Consider the following 20,946-nt stretch of genomic DNA (forward strand, 5'->3'; position numbering starts at 1 on the left):
CCCCCAACCCCTCTTTTTACACTACTGCTACTCTCTGTTTATCATATATGCATAGTCACTAATCATATTTACATGTACATACTACCTCAATCAGCCTGACCAACCGGTGTCTGTATGTAGCCTTGCTACTTTTATAGCCTCACTACTGTAAATAGCTTGTCTTTTTTACTGTTGTTTTATTTCTTTACTTACCTATTGTTCACCTAATCCCTTTTTTGCACTGTTGGTTAGAGCCTGTAAGTACGCATTGCACTGTAAGGTACCTGTTGTATTTGGCGCACGTCACAAATAAACTTTGATTTGATTTGATTAGAATAACAGCAGTCTTCTTTCTTGCAGAGATCCCTGATGACAGAGATAGAGGACAGGTTGCGCGCATTCAAGGGCTCTGGGAGCGTTCATGAGCCACCTGGGCGCGTTCATGAGCCACATTGGCGCGTTCATGAGCCTCCTTTGCTTTCCTAACAACCAAATCGAACTGTACAGCGACAGCCCGGACCCGTTCGCCGTAGGGCAGTGTATAAATGTACAGATTATACTTCAGGCTCATCGTGGCTGTTTTACACGAACTGATAAGATGTGCAATATTGGCATTTAAAGTTTTTATTTTATGTCATTGTTTATTTACTTGAGTTTTTGTAAGTTTTTGAAAGTTTAGTGGGCTAACGCTTTTATAAAGATCCGTGTTTTTGTTGTTGTATAATGGTATTATTGGGTTACCCGGGTATAGTATTGATACAATATTACCACTACATGACCGGACCGTGTTCATACTGTAGCTAGTTACTGTTGCTCATTGATAACATAGTTAAGTGACTGTAAAATCAGTGGCCAATGTTGTTCTATCTTTAAGGGTCGAGGTTGCTAGCTAGCTTTGCTAACAGTGTTATTGTTAAACCTCTAGCTGGCTGCACGTTAGCAAGCAATAAAACACATGCGGGAGCACTGATTTTATACTACGAGAGACGACTTTTTTTAAAGGAATATGGAAACCACTGTTGATGTAAACCACATTTTCCCTGAAAGGATTACAGTTTTGGATCAAAACCTGATTGCATTTACAAAATCGCTGGGAAGGTAACGTTATTCTATTCGTTTTCTGCAGCCAGAACGAACAGCTTTTCATTCGGGACATTCGCCGTTAAGTTTACCATCTCTGGTTACATGTGATGTCCATTTACAACATGACTGCGGAGAACTTCGGCCAAATACAGTTGTGCATGACGTCTGTGTATTGACAATCATTCAATCCCTTCCTCGGTTTGCAAAAAAATGCAAAGTGACAGTTCTTAATTAAAGCTGACAGAAAAAAAAGTCTATATGTAACCTACATTATATTCTTAAGTGTTTACTATTTTGGATAGAAGATCACTGAGCAGTTTGAAACACTAGGCTACCACATTTGACCAATACATGAATAGACCTAGAATACACACAAGATCAATAGATATTTTACTGTTAGTGTGACATGAATCAAACCTCCCATCTCCTCTCTTCACCTTTCTCCTCTTTTTATTGTTATTTTATTCTTTAATGTAGGTCAGATCCTCAATCTCTAATTGCAGCAGTAATTGATGAACTTGGAAGAGCCTCAGCCAAGGTGTGTGCGTGTGCGCTACAACCTATATTTCTGTTGCCGTAGGCCCTAGTTTCATTCACTGTATTGTCTTTCCCCAGGCCCAATACTTGACAGCACCAATCACAAGTGCATCAAAGCTGCAGACCAACAAGCACCATCTCTACCTGCTGAAAGACCGAGAAAGCAACGGGTACCCCTAACTACCTGCCTACCTACCTCACTCATCATGCACGCACAGCTCCTGGTTTCTATCCTTTTTCTAGAACATAGAAATAGTATCACTAGAATGGGAAAAGCCTCTTAACTCCTCACAGATTAGATTAGAACATGTAATCCTCGACTATTGAGGACATTTTGTCCAGTATAAGACACAATGAGACACAAGAACACGCATCTGTTTCAAACCTCTTTGTGGAAGTCCTTCAAGAATTCATGTTTGTTCATCATCATAGAGTAGCAAAAGCTTTTCAAGGCCACCTTGGCATGTCTACTACTGTCACAGCTGTCACATCTGTCTGTCGGTCGGTCGGTCTGTTATTCTCTGTCTGTCTGTCTGTCTGTCTGTCTTTCGGGCGGTCGGTCGGTCGGTCGGTCGGTCTGTTATTCACTCTGTCTGTCTGTCTGTCTGTCTGTCTGTCTGTCTGTCTGTCTGTCTGTCTGTCTGTCTGTCTGTCTGTCTGTCTGTCTGTCTGTCTGTCTGTCTGTCTGTCTGTCTGTCGGGCGGTCGGTCGGTCGGTCTGTTATTCACTCTGTCTGTCTGTCTGTCTGTCTGTCTGTCTGTCTTTTTCTTTCTTTCGTTCTTTCTTTCTTTCTTTCTTTCTTTCTTTCTTTCTTTCTGCTGTAATGAGTTGTGAGGTCACAAAGGAGGCACAGTGTTAGTGGTTTGCCAAGTTAAGAAACGGTGTGGTGCTGAAACCAACACTATACTAGTTCTGGTTTCTCTCAGTGGAATTCACTCAAATGGAAAACTAGGTTTATCATTTTGTGATTTCAACCCTCCTCTCGCTTCCCAATGTAGCAGCTTGACTGTAACACTCCCCTCTCTCTCTTTTTCTCCCCCACGCACACAGAGGAAAGGGACTTGCAGTGGGTTTTCTAAAGGTTGGCTGTAAGAAGTTATTTCTGCTTGTGAGTCCCACTTTCTTTACTTGTGTATTCCCACGATGTTTTTAATGCAACATATGCGAGAGTTTGTTCCTATTAATGCAAAAGTGTGTTCCCTGTTTGCAACATTTCAGTAGTAAAAGGAGGTTTCAGCTCATTCGAATGTAGGGCTGTGACGGTCATGGGATTTTGGATGACGGGAATTGGCCGGCCAAATGGCCTTGTTCACCGTAATAACCATTATAGCAAAAACATTTTAATTAAAGCACATCTTCTCCTCTCCTCCGCTCCTGACTGCATGTGCTGCCATATACACTGAACAAAAATATAAAACGCAGCATGTAAAGTGTTTGTCCCATCTTTCATGAGCTGAACAAAAAAAATACCAGAAATGTTTTTTTTTACGCACAGAAATGTTATTTCTCTCAAATGTTGTGCACAGATTTGTTTATATCCCAGTTAGTGAGCATTTCTCCTTTGCCAAGGTAATTAAATCCACTTGACAGGTGTTGCATATCAATAAGTTGATTAAACAGCATGATAATTACACAGGTGCACCTTGTGCCGGGGACAATAAAAGCCCATTTTAAAATGTGCCGTGTTTTGCTACATAACAAAAATGCAACAGATGTCTCAAGTTTTGAGGGAGCGTACAAATTGGCATGTTGACTGCAGGAATGTCCACCAGAGCTGTTGCCAGATAATTTAATGTTAATTGTTCTACTTTAAGCTTAGTTCAATGTCATTTTAGAGAATTTGGCAGTGTGTCCAACAAACCTCACAACCGTGTAACCACGCCAACCCAGGACCCCCCATCTGGCTTCTTCACCTGTGGGATCGTCTGGGGTGGGAGTGCTGAGGAGTATATCTGTCTGTAATAAGCCGTCTTGTGGGGAAAAACTCATTCTGATTGGCCGGGCCTGGCTCCCCAGTGGGTGGGCCTATGCCCTCCCAGGCCCACCCATGGCTACACCACTGCCCTACTCCATAGAGTAGGGCCTCGTGAATTTATTTCAATTGACTTCATTTCCTGAAATGTAGTGTAACTCAGTAAAATATTTGAAATTGTTCCATGTTGCGTTTTTATATTTTTGTTTGGTATAAATAGAATGAAAAGAACAGGTGTCAGTATAATCCAAGAACAGTATAATCCTTGTATGGATGTCAACCCCAATACGTGTCCATGTCATCGTCACCAATTCACTGCATAACAGTTAAAAACGACTATCAACCACTGAGCTTTGTACGCTAGCTATGCTACCAGTTTATACGAACAGGAGTTAGCATTTAGCAGTAACTTATTCTAAACATGAAAAAAGGGGTCAACTTCTAAATGTTGTTCAGTGAAAACAGACAGATATTTACACAAATCCAGACTTTATTTAACCACATTATGTGCCTGTTACAATACATCAATCATGACGGATTTGACAAATATCCACTTTAGTTAGATCAGATTTGTTGAATGTCAATCCGCCATCGCTCTGGATAAGAGCGTCTGCTAAATGACTTAAATGTAAATGTAAATGTAATCTTTCTTTTATCCTCAACGGTCGGCCTTACATTGACCTCTTTACCAATTTGAGTTTACCAGTCACATGACCAGGGTTAGAGGTTCTATTCATTATATTTACCAGTCACATGACCAGGGTTAGAGGTCCTATTCATTATATTTACCAGTCACATGACCAGGGTTAGAGGTTCTATTCATTATATTTACCAGTCACATGACCAGGGTTAGAGGTTCTATTCATTATATTTACCAATCACATGACCAGGGTTAGAGGTTCTATTCATTATATTTACCAGTCACATGACCAGGGTTAGAGGTTCTATTCATTATATTTACCAGTCACATGACCAGGGTTAGAGGTTCTATTCATTATATTTACCAATCACATGACCAGGGTTAGAGGTTCTATTCATTATATTTACCAGTCACATTACCAGGGTTAGAGGTCCTATTCATTATATTTACCAGTCACATGACCAGGGTTAGAGGTTCTATTCATTATATTTACCAGTCACATGACCAGGGTTAGAGGTTCCAAGCCTGTTCTATTCATTATATTTACCAGTCACATTACCAGGGTTAGAGGTTCTATTCATTATATTTACCAGTCACATGACCAGGGTTAGAGGTTCTATTCATTATATTTACCAGTCACATGACCAGGGTTAGAGGTTCTATTCATTATATTTCTATGTGCTGCGCTGCTGCTGATCATTCAGTCAGCTGTTTGTTTAAACGGTTATGTCGGTTGTATTTTATTTTCACAATGGTGTTCATCCATAACCGTCGGTTACACGGTTATACGGGAATTGTGCCAGCCTCATTCAAATGTCCTAGGTTCCCTCACTATGGTTACTCGTAATTGCTCCTGAGGGGATTAATCAAGTTGAATTAAATTCAATTGAGAATTGACTCGACTTGAATTGAATTGAATGTATTGTAATGCCTCCCTAGGACCAGCGAGGGGCGCATGTTGAGACGGAGCCTCTGTGTGTCTTGGATTTCTTCGTGACAGACCACTTTCAGAGGCACGGCTACGGACTGGAGCTGTTTAGCTTCATGCTGCAGGTGAGACAGAGACCAAGCCTTGATGCAGGGTTGGGGTTTACCTGGGACTGATGCAGGGTTGAGGTTTACCTGGGACTGATGCAGGGTTGAGGTTTACCTGGGACTAATGCAGGGTTGAGGTTTACCTGGGACTAATGCAGGGTTGAGGTTTACCTGGGACTAATGCAGGGTTGGGGTTTACCTGGGACTGATGCAGGGTTGGGGTACCTGGGACTGATGCAGGGTTGGGGTTTACCTGGGACTGATGTAGGGTTGGGGTTTACCTGGGACTGATGCAGGGTTGGGGTTTACCTGGGACTGATGTAGGGTTGGGGTTTACCTGGGACTGATGCAGGGTTGGGGTTTACCTGGGACTGATGCAGGGTTGGGGTTTACCTGGGACTGATGTAGGGTTGGGGTTTACCTGGGACTGATGCAGGGTTGGGGTTTACCTGGGACTGATGTAGGGTTGGGGTTTACCTGGGACTGATGCAGGGTTGGGGTTTACCTGGGACTAATGCAGGGTTGGGGTTTACCTGGGACTAATGCAGGGTTGAGGTTTACCTGGGACTGATGCAGGGTTGAGGTTTACCTGGGACTGATGCAGGGTTGGGGTTTACCTGGGACTAATGCAGGGTTGGGGTTTACCTGGGACTAATGCAGGGTTGAGGTTTACCTGGGACGGGTGAAAGGTTGGGGTTTACCTGGGACGGATGAAAGGTTGGGGTTTACCTGGGACGGATGAAAGGTTGGGGTTTACCTGGGACGGATGAAAGGTTGGGGTTTACCTGGGACTGATGCAGGGTTGAGGTTTACCTGGGACTGATGCAGGGTTGAGGTTTACCTGGGACTAATGCAGGGTTGAGGTTTACCTGGGACTGATGTAGGGTTGAGGTTTACCTGGGACGGAAGCAGGGTTGAGGTTTACCTGGGACGGAAGCAGGGTTGAGGTTTACCTGGGACTGATGCAGGGTTGAGGTTTACCCAAATCTAGGGATTTCATATGATTGGGAAAGAAGATTGTCACAGAAGGTAGGGGCGTGGATCAGAAAACCAGTCAGTATGTAGTGTGACCACTATTTGTCTCATGCAGCATGACACATCTCCTTCGCATAGAGCTGATCAGGCTATTGATTGTGGTCTGGAATATAGTCCCACTCTTCAATGGGTGTGTGAGGTTACTGGATATAGGCAGGAACTGGAACATGCTGTCGTGTGGCATGTCTGGAGAGTATGCAGGGCATGGAAGAACTGGGACATTTTCAGCTTTCAGGAATTGTGTAAAGATCCTTGTGACATGGGGCTGTGCATTATCATGCTGAAACATGAGGTGATGGCGGCGGATGAATGGCACGACAATGGGCCTCTCTGTGCATTCAAATTGCCATCGATAAAATGCAATTGTGTTCATTGTCCATAGTTTATGCCTGCCCTCACCATAACCCCACTGCCATCATGGTCTGTGGTTGTGAGGCCGATTGGACCTACTACCAAATTCTCTAAAATGACGTTGGAGGCGGCTTATGGTAGAAAAATTTACATTAAATTCTCTGGCAACAGGTCTGGTGGACATACCTGCAGTCTGCATGCCAATTGCACGCTCCCTCAAAACCTGAGACATGAGATTGTCTAACAAAACTGCACATTTTAAAGTGGCCTTTTATTGTCCTCAGCACAAGGTACTGTCGTGTCTTTGGCTATGCCGGATTAAGTGATATGACATGCTATTCTATAAAATAATTAATATTGAGCTAATCATGTAAATGTAATTAACTAGAGAGTCAGGCACCACAAAATAATATTTATAGAGCTGTTATCTTCCGAATAAACTCTTAAAGACCTAGTAATATTTTACACCAATAGCAGTCAATATTAATCCTCATCTTAATTCAGTCTCATCTGAAAGTTGTAAATTCTCTGCACGTACCCTGGCTAACAATTTGAATCAGCAATACAAAATTGGGTTTAATTATTTATTTACTAAATACCTAACTAATCACACAGAATTACACATAATTAAATCATAACTTGATTACATATTACGTCATAAAGGAAATCGTCCCCAGCGGGCGGAACAGATATGACAGCTTGTTACACAAAAGAAAAGGGGCTGGGTTTGAGTGAAAGAGCGGGAAGACTGAGGAACAAAGGGCGAAGCTGTGCTATCGTAAATACAGTATCTTATGGATTCTAAATTACCGCCCATTTGGAAAAGGAAAATGCAATAAATATTTACTCTGAGCTGCGCTTCGGTAGGTTGGTGGTAGATGGAAGGCCGTGTTGCCCAACCGAGTCCTTTGTCCGTTGAAGAATGTCTCTGCTGGTAAATTGAATACATTGTAGTAACGTCGTTGTGTGGTAGACAGGATACTGTGTCTGTTCCTTCCTAACCTCGTCTGCAGCGGCTGTTGCTAACTCAACGGCTAGGAGGTATCACTTCTGTAGTGAATAAGAGTTCAAAGTTCATACCATTCGCAACCAAAGCTCACGCTGATGTTGGCTTCGTTCTGTAGTTATTATCTGAACCATTCTGACATCGGACCGTCGTCCTCGGAACAGGAGGTTATATTGTCGTCCAGGCTTTATATAGGAAGGGAGAGGAGGGCGTGTTTGAAAAGTTTTATAGACCATGTCCCTTCACAGGGGCGGGCCACTGATTGAGCATAGCCCTAATTTATGAAAACCCAAATCTCACATTTTAGAAGCTAAAATCATATTTCATCCCATCACGAATAATTTCATATTCAAAAATTTAAATTGAACAAAAATTCCATGTGAATCCGATAACTCTGATGTGTAGACTTTCCACTGTAGAGTTTATGTCATCTTATCATTGATGAGAATATCTCAGATGACAACTGAACTGACATCATGTTAGATGACTTCGTCAACCATTTTGAAAAGAAGGTCGACGACATCCGATCCTCGTTTGCTAAGTCAAACGACACCGCTGGTTCTGCTCACACTGCCCTACCCTGTGCTCTGAACTCTTTCTCCCCTCTCTCTCCAGATGAAATCTCGCGTCTTGTGACGGCCGGCCGCCCAACAACCTGCCCGCTTGACCCTATTCCCTCCTCTCTTCTCCAGACCATTTCCGGAGACCTTCTCCCTTACCTCACCTCGCTCATCAACTCATCCCTGACCGCTGGCTACGTCCCTTCTGTCTTCAAGAGAGCGAGAGTTGCACCCCTTCTGAAAAAACCTACACTCGATCCCTCCGATGTCAACAACTACAGACCAGTATCCCTTCTTTCTTTTCTCTCCAAAACTCTTGAACGTGCCGTCCTTGGCCAGCTCTCCCGCTATCTCTCTCAGAATGACCTTCTTGATCCAAATCAGTCAGGTTTCAAGACTAGTCATTCAACTGAGACTGCTCTTCTCTGTATCACGGAGGCCCTCCGTACTGCTAAAGCTAACTCTCTCTCCTCTGCTCTCATCCTTCTAGACCTATCGGCTGCCTTCGATACTGTGAACCATCAGATCCTCCTCTCCACCCTCTCCGAGTTGGGCATCTCCGGCGCGGCCCACGCTTGGATTGCGTCCTACCTGACAGGTCGCTCCTACCAGGTGGCGTGGCGAGAATCTGTCTCCTCACCACGCGCTCTCACCACTGGCGTCCCCCAGGGCTCTGTTCTAGGCCCTCTCCTATTCTCGCTATACACCAAGTCACTTGGCTCTGTCATAACCTCACATGGTCTCTCCTATCATTGCTATGCAGACGACACACAATTAATCTTCTCCTTTCCCCCTTCTGATGACCAGGTGGCGAATCGCATCTCTGCATGTCTGGCAGACATATCAGTGTGGATGACGGATCACCACCTCAATCTGAACCTCGGCAAGACGGAGCTGCTCTTCCTCCCGGGGAAGGACTGCCCATTCCATGATCTCGCCATCACGGTTGACAACTCCATTGTGTCCTCCTCCCAGAGCGCTAAGAACCTTGGCGTGATCCTGGACAACACCCTGTCGTTCTCAACTAACATCAAGGCGGTGGCCCGTTCTTGTAGGTTCATGCTCTACAACATCCGCAGAGTACGACCCTGCCTCACACAGGAAGCAGCGCAGGTCCTAATCCAGGCACTTGTCATCTCCCGTCTGGATTACTGCAACTCGCTGTTGGCTGGGCTCCCTGCCTGTGCCATTAAACCCCTACAACTCATCCAGAACGCCGCAGCCCGTCTGGTGTACAACCTTCCCAAGTTCTCTCACGTCACCCCGCTCCTCCGCTCTCTCCACTGGCTTCCAGTTGAAGCTCGCATCCGCTACAAGACCATGGTGCTTGCCTACGGAGCTGTGAGGGGAACGGCACCTCAGTACCTCCAGGCTCTGATCAGGCCCTACACCCAAACAAGGGCACTGCGTTCATCCACCTCTGGCCTGCTCGCCTCCCAACCACTGAGGAAGTACAGTTCCCGCGCAGCCCAGTCAAAACTGTTCGCTGCTCTGGCCCCCCAATGGTGGAACAAACTCCCTCACGACGCCCGGACAGCGGAGTCAATCACCACCTTCCGGAGACACCTGAAACCCCACCTCTTTCAGGAATACCTAGGATAGGATAAAGTAATCCTTCTCACCCCCCCTTAAAAGATTTAGATGCACTATTGTAAAGTGGCTGTTCCACTGGATGTCTTAAGGTGAACGCACCAATTTGTAAGTCGCTCTGGATAAGAGCGTCTGCTAAATGACTTAAATGTAAATGTAAATGTAATGTTCATTAAGTACCACCGCATGTGTTCAATTGGTCGGATTACCAGAATATAGTTCCTTTCCCCCCACCTTCTGATGTTCCCAGAATCTCTATGTTAACCAAGGGTTTTGCAAATGTAACATCAGTAGGGTAGAGAGAGGAAAAAGGAGAGACAGAGAGAGGGGGGGAAGAGGTATTTATGACTGTCCTAAACCTACCCCCAGGCCAACGTCATGACAGTACACCTGTGTAATGATCATGCTGTTTAATCAGCTTCTTGATATGCAACACCTGTCAGGTGGATGGATTATGTTGGCAGAGGACAAAGGCTCACTAACAGGGATATTAACAAATTTGTGCATAAAGTTTGAGAGAAATAAGCTGGAACATTTCTGGGATCTTTTATTTCAGCTCATGAAACATGGGACCAACACTTTACATGTTGTGTTTATATTTTTGTTCAGTGTATTTAGATTTTTTAAATTCAAATCACTTTCTGAATTGAGTGACTTCAATTAGAATTGACACCCTGAAGGAATGACCACTATAGCCTGGTTACAGCCGGGGTGTATTCATTAGGAACCAAAGGGAAGCAAACGGGACGAAACGGGAATGGACCTACCTGAATTTGTCCTATAAGAAACTCTCCTTTTCGTTGCAAAACAAACATTTTTAGTGAAACGTTTTTTTTTTTTGTTACGGTTTTGCACTAATGAATACACCTCGGCTCTCACCATTGTTGAGTACAGTATGATTTTGTTTTTGTTGACCAGGCTATGAAAAGTAGAACGCACAGACTGGAATGTGATGGTGTGCTGAGGCAGAGTCGTTGGACTAGAAAGTACAGGGTGTTGCCAAGAGGCTGTTCTTCAAATGTCTGTTTGCTTGTTGAGACGTGTTGTAATTGCTATGTTTTACCTCCGTCTCTTCCCCTCCATGTTCAGCACAAAAAGGTAGAGCCAGTGATGATGGCTTACGACAGGCCCTCCCCTAAGTTCCTCTCTTTCCTGGAGAAGCATTACTGTCTGAAAAACGGTGTACCTCAGGTATGATTTGACGGCGGTCTCTCCTGTGATTGTGCCACCAGTTCTTTGTATTTCTCAACGCTGTATCTTTACTCTGGTAAATTATTATTATACAGGCCTGACAGTACAGCCTCAGATAATGCAAATAGATATGAACATTTCATAAACTAACTGTTTCAGACTGAGATAAGACAGGAGGTGAAGGGGGTATTGGCTAAATATAGAACATACTTGAAGAGAGGCTGGGCCCTACATCAGGCTGGGCCCTACGGTTAATGATTCTGGTAAACAGACTAGCTCTCATCAGGCTGGGCCCTACGGTTAATGATTCTGTTAAAGAGACTAGCTCTCATCAGGCTGGGCCCTACATCAGGCTGGGCCCTACGGTTAATGATTCTGGTAAACAGACTAGCTACATGATGTCATCATCATGGGCCGGCCATCTATCATCTACCTGGGACGGATTAATGAATTATTAATATGTTTTTCAGTTTCCTCTCTCTCTCCCCTTCTCTCTCCCCTCTCCCCCTTTCCTTGTCCACTTGTCTCCCCTTCTCTCCCCCTTTCCTTGTCCACTTGTCTCCCCTTCTCTCCCCCTTTCCTTGTCCACTTGTCTCCCCTTCTCTCTCCCCTTCTCTCCCCCTTTCCTTGTCCACTTGTCTCCCCTTCTCTCTCCCCTCTCCCCTTCTCTCCCCCTTTCCTTGTCCACTTGTCTCCCCTTCTCTCTCCCCTCTCCCCTTCTCTCTCCCTTTCCTTGTCCACTTGTCTCCCCTCCCCTTCTCTCTCCTCTCCCCTTCTCTAGGTCAATAACTTTGTGGTGTTTGATGGTTTCTTCACCAACAGATCAGGTAATATTCCCATCTCTGTGCCAGGCGATGTCTTCATTCATTCTGGGGTTATTTTCGATGAGTAGTGTTGTGCAACTAGGGTTGCGTCCCAAATGGCTCCCTTTCCCCTAAAGTAGTTCACTACTGTTGATCAGAGCCCGTATGAGTCCTGGTTAACAGTAGTACACTAAATAGAGAACTAGAGTGTCATTTGTGACGCAGCCCGTTGCGCAACACTTCTCATCCGAAATAACAGCACCACTCTGGTGTAGTCAGTGTTGGCTTCCTGCCTGTGGTGGTGTGGTGACTGGTAATAGGAGCAGGGTTTGTGCTAGCGTGGGTGTCCACACCCTCACAGGTGTCCGCTTGTGTCACGCCTAATACAGACTGGGCTGTCTCTCCTCTCTGTATCCTTGCCAAAAAACAGAACACTCTAATATTTGCAGCTGGGTTTGTTTTTAGAATAAGCTAGATGTTACATCATCCTGTCAATGCATGTATTTGGCCTTAAACCACTCAAAAGGTGTCGCACTAAAACCCAAATCTGTAGCAGCCATCTTAGTTGTGATAAAAGTGTCTGTGGAGGCACATTGCCAAGACGTACATGTAGCAGACATATCGTCTCCAGAAGCATGAGATATGAGATAAGCTGCAGTGCTACTTTTCTGAAGTAATATATTGTAATTTTTTATTTCATTTTTTACATTTTTGTTAAATGAACAAAAGTAGGCTACAAAAAAAAAGAAAAAACTATTTCCCCATTTGCACCCTCCAGTATATTGGATATTTTTGGAGAGTCACTAACCCTGGAAAGTTCTGTGAAGTGCACTACTTGTTCTTATTGCGTTTTTCCATACGCCGGCTTTTGTTTCACCAAACTTTCCCAGGCTCGCCTCCCTCTCCTCTGCCGGATCAGAGAAGGTACGGCTTTTTGTAAGGAACTCTCTATCTCTTTTACTCCTCCTCGTTCCTCGCATCCACTCCCCACTTTCTTTCTCGTTTAGCTGCTCTATCCTTTCATTGATGTCAGGGCCCCTCTTTTTCTCTGAGAAATGAGAAACAGGGGCCCTGACATAAACAAAGGGATCTCTCTCTGTCTCTCTCTCTCTCTTGCTCTCTCTCTCTCTCTCTCTCTCTCTCTCTCTCTCTCTGTCTCTCTCTGTCTCTCCCTGTCTCTCCCTCTGTCTCTCTCTCTCTCTCTCTCTCTCTGTCTCTCTCTTGCTCTCTCTCTCTCTGTCTCTCTCTCTCTCTCTCTCTCTCTTGCTCTCCCTCTGTCTCTCTCTCTCTCTATCTCTCCTCTGTCTCTCTCTCTCTCTCTCTCTCTCTCTCTCTCTCTCTCTCTCTCTCTCTCTCTCTCTTGCTCTCTCTGTCTCTCTCTCTCTTGCTCTCTCTCTCTCTCTCCCTCTGTCTCTGTCTCTGTCTCTCTCTGTCTCTCTCTCTCTCTCTCTCTCCTGTTTTCCTGTTTCTCCTGTCTCTCTCTCTGTGTGTGTGTGCTTGCTCTTCTGTATCACTACCCTGCTTCTCTCCCAGCTGGGTCGATTATATGACACAATGTATCTGACAGATATACTGTAGATATATGATATACTGGAGCAAGCCCTCCCAGGTACCAGGCTGCTATGGTTACCCTGAGATCAGATAGACACAATACCCCTAACAATGTCCCTGGCTTCCTTCCCACCACAGATAATAATATACCTATTTGTAGTCCCACCCACTACCAGTGCCATTTACACACATACAGTGCCTTGCAAAAGTATTCACCCCCCTGGAATTTTTCCTATTTTGTTGCATTACAACCTGTAATTTTAATTGATTTTTATTTGCATTTCATGGACAGACACAAAATAGTCCAAATTGGTGAAGTGAAAAAAAAAAAAAAAAATTGTTTCAAAAAATTCGAAAATATTCTAAACTGAAAAGTGGTGCGTGCATACAGTATGTATTCACCCCCTTTGCTATGAAGCCCCTCAATAAGATCTGGTGCAACCAATTACCTTCAGAAGTCACATAGTTAGTTAAATAAAGTACACCTGTGTGCAATCTAAGTGTCACATGATCTGTCACATGATCTCAGTATATATATAGTTGAAGTCAGAAGTTTACCTACACCTTAGCCAAATATATTTAAACTCAGCTTTTCACAATTCCTGACATTTAATCCTAGTTAAAAATGCCCTGTCTTAGGTTAGTTAGGATCATCGCTTTATTTTCAGGTTGTGAAATATTAGAATAATAGTAGAGATAATGATTTATTTCAGCTTTTATTTCTTTCATCACATTCCCAGTGGGGCAGAAGTTTACAGACACTCAATTAGCATTTGGTAGCATTTCCTTTAGCTGTCTATAGGACCACTTTAAACTGTGCATTGCACAGAGTTGGGCTTTACGGAAGAGTGTCCAGAAAAAAGCCATTGCTTAAATAACAAAATAAGCAAACACATTTGGTGTTCGCCAAAAGGCGTGCGGGAGACTCCCCAAACATATGGTAGAAGGTACTCTGGGTTAAATGAGACAAACATTTAGCTTTTTGGCCATCGAGGAAAATGCTATGTCTGGCGCAAACCCAACACCTCTCATCACCCCAAGAACACATATATAATATATATTTTCATTCCCGGTTGTAAGGCAACAAAATAGGAAAAAGGCCAAATGGGGTGAATACTTTCGCAGCCACTGTATGAGACAAGTAGAGATATGTTTGTATGGATGGCTCTACCTGTTTGGATGGATGGCTCTACCTGTTTGGATGGATGGCTCTACCTGTTTGTATAGATGGCTCTACCTGTTTGTATAGATGGCTCTACCTGTTTGTATAGATGGCTCTACCTGTTTGTATGGATGGCTCTACCTGTTGGTATAGATGGCTCTACCTGTTGGTATAGATGGCTCTACCTGTTTGGATGGATGGCTCTACCTGTTTGGATGGATGGCTCTACCTGTTTGTATGGATGGCTCTACCTGTTTGTATGGATGGCTCTACCTGTTTGTATAGATGGCTCTACCTGTTTGGATGGATGGCTCTACCTGTTTGGATGGATGGCTCTACCTGTTTGTATAGATGGCTCTACCTGTTTGTATGGATGGCTCTACCTGTTTGTATAGATGGCTCTACCTGTTTGGATGGATGGCTCTACCTGTGTGGATGGATGGCTCTACCTGTTTGTATAGATGGCTCTACCTGTTTGTATGGATGGCTCTACCTGTTTGTATGGATGGCTCTACCTGTTTGTATAGATGGCTCTACCTGTTTGTATAGATGGCTCTACCTGTTTGTATGGATGGCTCTACCTGTTTGTATGGATGGCTCTACCTGTTTGTATGGATGGCTCTACCTGTTTGGATGGATGGCTCTACCTGTTTGGATGGATGGCTCTACCTGTTTGGATGGATGGCTCTACCTGTTTGTATGGATGGCTCTACCTGTTTGTATGGATGGCTCTACCTGTTTGTATGGATGGCTCTACCTGTTTGGATGGATGGCTCTACCTGTTTGTATGGATGGCTCTACCTGTTTGTATGGATGGCTCTACCTGTTTGTATGGATGGCTCTACCTGTTTGTATGGATGGCTCTACCTGTTTGTATGAAGGTAAGAGTTTAGGTCCTCTAACATTGTACCCAGGCCTGCCATAGGGTTGCCATAGGGTTGCGATAGGGCTGCGATAGGGCTGCCATAGGGCTGCCATAGGGATGCCATAGGCCTGCCATAGGCCTGCCATAGGGTTGCCATAGGCCTGCCTGCCATAGGGTTGCGATAGGCCTGCCATAGGCCTGCCATAGGGTTGCCATAGGCCTGCCGTAGGGTTACCATCGGCCTGCCGTAGGGTTGCCATATACCTGTCGTAGGTTTGCCGTAGGCCTGCCATAGGGTTGCCATAGGCCTGCCATAGGGTTGCCATAGGGTTGCCATAGGGTTGCCATAGGCCTGCCATAGGGTTGCGATAGGCCTGCCATAGGGTTGCGATAGGGTTGCCATAGGGTTGCCATAGGCCTGCCATAGGGTTGCCATAGGCCTGCCATAGGGTTGCCATAGGGTTGCCATAGGGTTGCCATAGGCCTGCCATAGGGTTGCCATCGGCCTGCCATAGGGTTGACATAGGCCTCCCGTAGTGTTGCCGTAGGCCTGCCATTGGGTTGCCATCGGCCTGCCGTAGGGTTGCCATCGGCCTGCCGTAGGGTTGCCATATACCTGTCGTAGGGTTGCCGTAGGCCTGCCATAGGGTTGACATAGGCCTCCCGTAGTGTTGCCGTAGGCCTGCCATAGGGTTGACATAGGCCTCCCGTAGTGTTGCCGTAGGCCTGCCATAGGGTTGACATAGGCCTCCCGTAGTGTTGCCGTAGGCCTGCCATAGGGTTGACATAGGCCTCCCGTAGTGTTGCCGTAGGCCTGCCATTGGGTTGACATAGGCCTCCCGTAGTGTTGCCGTAGGCCTGCCATAGGGTTGACATAGGCCTCCCGTAGTGTTGCCGTAGGCCTGACATAGGGTTGACATAGGCCTCCCGTAGTGTTGCCGTAGGCCTAACATAGGGTTGACATAGGCCTGCCATAGGGTTGGCATAATGTTTCCACCCCGTGCTGACTGTATCCTCTTCCACAGCGGCCCAGTTGAGAAAGGTTCCCCCCATAAAGCTGGACGGAGAGATCAAGCCCTACTCACTAACACAGAGAGGAGGTGAGCCACCGTTTAATCTTGGACAGAACACGTGGAGGATAACTCCTAATGGGCCAGTTTCCCGGACCCAGATTAAGGCTAGTCCTGGATTAAACACGTTTAATGGAGATTCTTGTTCCAGGACTAGGTTTCATCTGGGTACGGGAAACCAGCCCAGTACAGCTGGAAAACGTCAGATTTACATCATTTAGTTGTACTAGAAAACCCAGTCAAGACATTGTATGACAGCTTGATGAGGATACAGTATATTTTCCCTGGGACTAAACATTGTTACTTGTAGGGATATTTCCCCACTTCATTGTAAACAGAGTGCTAATAGGACAGTTGTCATTCGGCTGAATTTGTGTGGCCTCTATGACAGGCCTTTATATTCTGCCTCGTTACTGTAGGTCAGTTTAGTCTGAAAGACACTGAGCCATTCAGTGGGTATTGTCTCCCCATCTCTCCTCTCCCTCATGGTATTGTCTCCTCCCTCTCCTCTCCCTCATGGTATTGTCTCCCCCCTCCCTCATGGTATTGTCTCCTCCCTCTCCTCTCCCTCATGGTATTGTCTCCCCATCTCTCCTGTCCCTCATGGTATTGTCTCCCCATCTCTCCTCTCCCTCATGGTATTGTCTCCCCATCTCTCCTCTCCCTCATGGTATTGTCTCCCCATCTCTCCTCTCCCTCATGGTATTGTCTCCCCATCTCTCCTCTCCCTCATGGTGTTGTCTCCCCATCTCTCCTGTCCCTCATGGTATTTTCTCCCCATCTCTCCTCTCCCTCATGGTATTGTCTCCCCCCTCCCTCGTGGTATTGTCTCCTCCCTCTCCTCTCCCTCATGGTATTGTCTCCCCATCTCTCCTCTCCCTCATGGTATTGTCTCTCCTCTCCCTCATGGTATTGTCTCCCCATCTCTCCTCTCCCTCATGGTATTGTCTCCCCATCTCTCCTCTCCCTCATGGTATTGTCTCCCCATCTCTCCTCTCCCTCATGGTATTGTCTCTCCCCTCCCTCATGGTATTGTCTCCCCATCTCTCCTCTCCCTCATGGTATTGTCTCCCCATCTCTCCTCTCCCTCATGGTATTGTCTCTCCCCTCCCTCATGGTATTGTCTCCCCATCTCTCCTCTCCCTCATGGTATTGTCTCCCCATCTCTCCTCTCCCTCATGGTATTGTCTCCCCATCTCCATGGTATTGTCTCTCCCCTCCCTCATGGTATTGTCTCCCCATCTCTCCTCTCCCTCATGGTATTGTCTCTCCCCTCCCTCATGGTATTGTCTCCCCATCTCTCCTCTCCCTCATGGTATTGTCTCCCCATCTCTCCTCTCCCTCATGGTATTGTCTCTCCTCTCCCTCATGGTATTGTCTCCCCATCTCTCCTCTCCCTCATGGTATTGTCTCCCCATCTCTCCTCTCCCTCATGGTATTGTCTCTCCCCTCCCTCATGGTATTGTCTCCCCATCTCTCCTCTCCCTCATGGTATTGTCTCCCCATCTCTCCTCTCCCTCATGGTATTGTCTCCTCCCTCTCCTCTCCCTCATGGTATTGTCTCCCCCCTCCCTCATGGTATTGTCTCCTCCCTCTCCTCTCCCTCATGGTATTGTCTCCCCATCTCTCCTGTCCCTCATGGTATTGTCTCCCCATCTCTCCTCTCCCTCATGGTATTGTCTCCCCATCTCTCCTCTCCCTCATGGTATTGTCTCCCCATCTCTCCTCTCCCTCATGGTATTGTCTCCCCATCTCTCCTCTCCCTCATGGTATTGTCTCCCCATCTCTCCTGTCCCTCATGGTATTGTCTCCCCATCTCTCCTCTCCCTCATGGTATTGTCTCCCCCCTCCCTCGTGGTATTGTCTCCTCCCTCTCCTCTCCCTCATGGTATTGTCTCCCCATCTCTCCTCTCCCTCATGGTATTGTCTCCCCATCTCTCCTCTCCCTCATGGTATTGTCTCCCCATCTCTCCTCTCCCTCATGGTATTGTCTCTCCCCTCCCTCATGGTATTGTCTCCCCATCTCTCCTCTCCCTCATGGTATTGTCTCCCCATCTCTCCTCTCCCTCATGGTATTGTCTCCCCATCTCTCCTCTCCTCATGGTATTGTCTCCCCATCTCTCCTCTCCCTCATGGTATTGTCTCCCCATCTCCCTCTCCCTCATGGTATTGTCTCCCCATCTCTCCTCTCCCTCATGGTATTGTCTCCCCATCTCTCCTCTCCCTCATGGTATTGTCTCCTCCCTCTCCTCTCCCTCATGGTATTGTCTCCCCTCCCTCATGGTATTGTCTCCTCCCTCTCCTCTCCCTCATGGTATTGTCTCCCCATCTCTCCTGTCCCTCATGGTATTGTCTCCCCATCTCTCCTCTCCCTCATGGTATTGTCTCCCCATCTCTCCTCTCCCTCATGGTATTGTCTCCCCATCTCTCCTCTCCCTCATGGTATTGTCTCCCCATCTCTCCTCTCCCTCATGGTATTGTCTCCCCATCTCTCCTGTCCCTCATGGTATTGTCTCCCCATCTCTCCTCTCCCTCATGGTATTGTCTCCCCCCTCCCTCGTGGTATTGTCTCCTCCCTCTCCTCTCCCTCATGGTATTGTCTCCCCATCTCTCCTCTCCCTCATGGTATTGTCTCCCCATCCTCCTCTCCCTCATGGTATTGTCTCCCCATCTCTCCTCTCCCTCATGGTATTGTCTCCCCATCTCTCCTCTCCCTCATGGTATTGTCTCCCATCTCTCCTCTCCCTCATGGTATTGTCTCTCCCCCCCTCATGGTATTGTCTCCCCATCTCTCCTCTCCCTCATGGTATTGTCTCCCCATCTCTCCTCTCCCTCATGGTATTGTCTCTCCCCTCCCTCATGGTATTGTCTCCTCATCTCTCCTCTCCCTCATGGTATTGTCTCCCCATCTCTCCTCTCCCTCATGGTATTGTCTCCCCATCTCTCCTCTCCCTCATGGTATTGTCTCCCCATCTCTCCTCTCCCTCATGGTATTGTCTCTCCCCTCCCTCATGGTATTGTCTCCCCATCTCTCCTCTCCCTCATGGTATTGTCTCCCCATCTCTCCTCTCCCTCATGGTATTGTCTCCCCCCTCCCTCGTGGTATTGTCTCCTCCCTCTCCTCTCCCTCATGGTATTGTCTCCCCATCTCTCCTGTCCCTCATGGTATTGTCTCCCCATCTCTCCTCTCCCTCATGGTATTGTCTCCCCATCTCTCCTCTCCCTCATGGTATTGTCTCCCCATCTCTCCTCTCCCTCATGGTATTGTCTCCCCATCTCTCCTCTCCCTCATGGTATTGTCTCTCCTCTCCCTCATGGTATTGTCTCCCCATCTCTCCTCTCCCTCATGGTATTGTCTCCTCCCTCTCCTCTCCCTCATGGTACTGTCTCCCCATCTCTCCTCTCCCTCATGGTATTGTCTCCCCATCTCTCCTCTCCCTCATGGTATTGTCTCCTCCCTCTCCTCTCCCTCATGGTATTGTCTCCCCATCTCTCCTCTCCCTCGTGGTATTGTCTCCCCATCTCTCCTCTCCCTCGTGGTATTGTCTCCTCCCTCTCCTCTCCCTCGTGGTATTGTCTCCTCATCTCTCCTCTCCCTCATGGTATTGTCTCCCCATCTCTCCTCTCCCTCATGGTATTGTCTCCCCATCTCTCCTCTCCCTCATGGTATTGTCTCTCCCCTCCCTCATGGTATTGTCTCCCCATCTCTCCTCTCCCTCATGGTATTGTCTCCCCATCTCTCCTCTCCCTCATGGTATTGTCTCCCCATCTCTCCTCTCCCTCATGGTATTGTCTCTCCTCTCCCTCATGGTATTGTCTCCCCATCTCTCCTCTCCCTCATGGTATTGTCTCCCCATCTCTCCTCTCCCTCATGGTATTGTCTCCCCCCTCCCTCGTGGTATTGTCTCCCCATCTCTCCTCTCCCTCATGGTATTGTCTCCCCATCTCTCCTCTCCCTCATGGTATTGTCTCCCCCCTCCCTCGTGGTATTGTCTCCTCCCTCTCCTCTCCCTCATGGTATTGTCTCCCCATCTCTCCTCTCCCTCATGGTATTGTCTCCTCCCTCTCCTCTCCCTCATGGTATTGTCTCCCCATCTCTCCTCTCCCTCATGGTATTGTCTCCCCATCTCTCCTCTCCCTCATGGTATTGTCTCCCCATCTCTCCTCTCCCTCATGGTATTGTCTCTCCCCTCCCTCATGGTATTGTCTCTCCCCTCCTCATGGTATTGTCTCCTCCCTCTCCTCTCCCTCATGGTATTGTCTCCCCCCTCCAGCTGTGGGAGAGGAACAGAGGGCTCTCTCCTGGCCTTTGTGTTGCCCCGCGGCTCCTCCCTTCTCTCCTCCGTTGTCGGTATCCTCCCCGTGCTCCCCAAGCAGGGCCCACCAGTGCCCCAACCCGGCCCTGGCCCCAGCATCTGCCCCTGGGGTCTACAGGGGCCCGGCCCCCAACCCCCCACTCATCGGCAACCTCAACTACAGGGTAAAACGCACCAGGTATGATATTCCTGAAAAACTG

The 20,946-nt window shown here is 46.9% G+C and overlaps 1 protein-coding gene across 5 annotated transcripts in view; it reads left to right on the top strand.

Moving 5' to 3' along the window:
- Nucleotides 1-445: 445 nt before the first annotated feature.
- LOC115116544 (alpha-tubulin N-acetyltransferase 1-like) overlaps nt 446-20,946 on the top strand; it is a 36,226-nt gene continuing 15,725 nt past the window's right edge. Inside the window, exons 1-10 of one of the 5 annotated variants that reach the window (XM_029645037.2) lie at nt 446-1,077; nt 1,540-1,600; nt 1,678-1,769; nt 2,650-2,707; nt 5,151-5,264; nt 10,878-10,979; nt 11,761-11,806; nt 12,673-12,718; nt 16,386-16,460; nt 20,705-20,924. In XM_029645037.2, coding sequence (XP_029500897.2) covers nt 986-1,077; nt 1,540-1,600; nt 1,678-1,769; nt 2,650-2,707; nt 5,151-5,264; nt 10,878-10,979; nt 11,761-11,806; nt 12,673-12,718; nt 16,386-16,460; nt 20,705-20,924 — 906 coding nt within the window. In that variant the 5' untranslated portion in view covers nt 446-985. The remainder of the gene's footprint in view (nt 1,078-1,539; nt 1,601-1,677; nt 1,770-2,649; nt 2,708-5,150; nt 5,265-10,877; nt 10,980-11,760; nt 11,807-12,672; nt 12,719-16,385; nt 16,461-20,704; nt 20,925-20,946) is intronic. The other 4 variants (XM_029645038.2, XM_029645040.2, XM_029645036.2 and 1 more) reach the window with 4 other exon arrangements.

This window comes from Oncorhynchus nerka, linkage group LG4 (assembly GCF_034236695.1).
Source record: "Oncorhynchus nerka isolate Pitt River linkage group LG4, Oner_Uvic_2.0, whole genome shotgun sequence".
Taxonomy (NCBI): Eukaryota; Metazoa; Chordata; class Actinopteri; order Salmoniformes; family Salmonidae; genus Oncorhynchus; species Oncorhynchus nerka.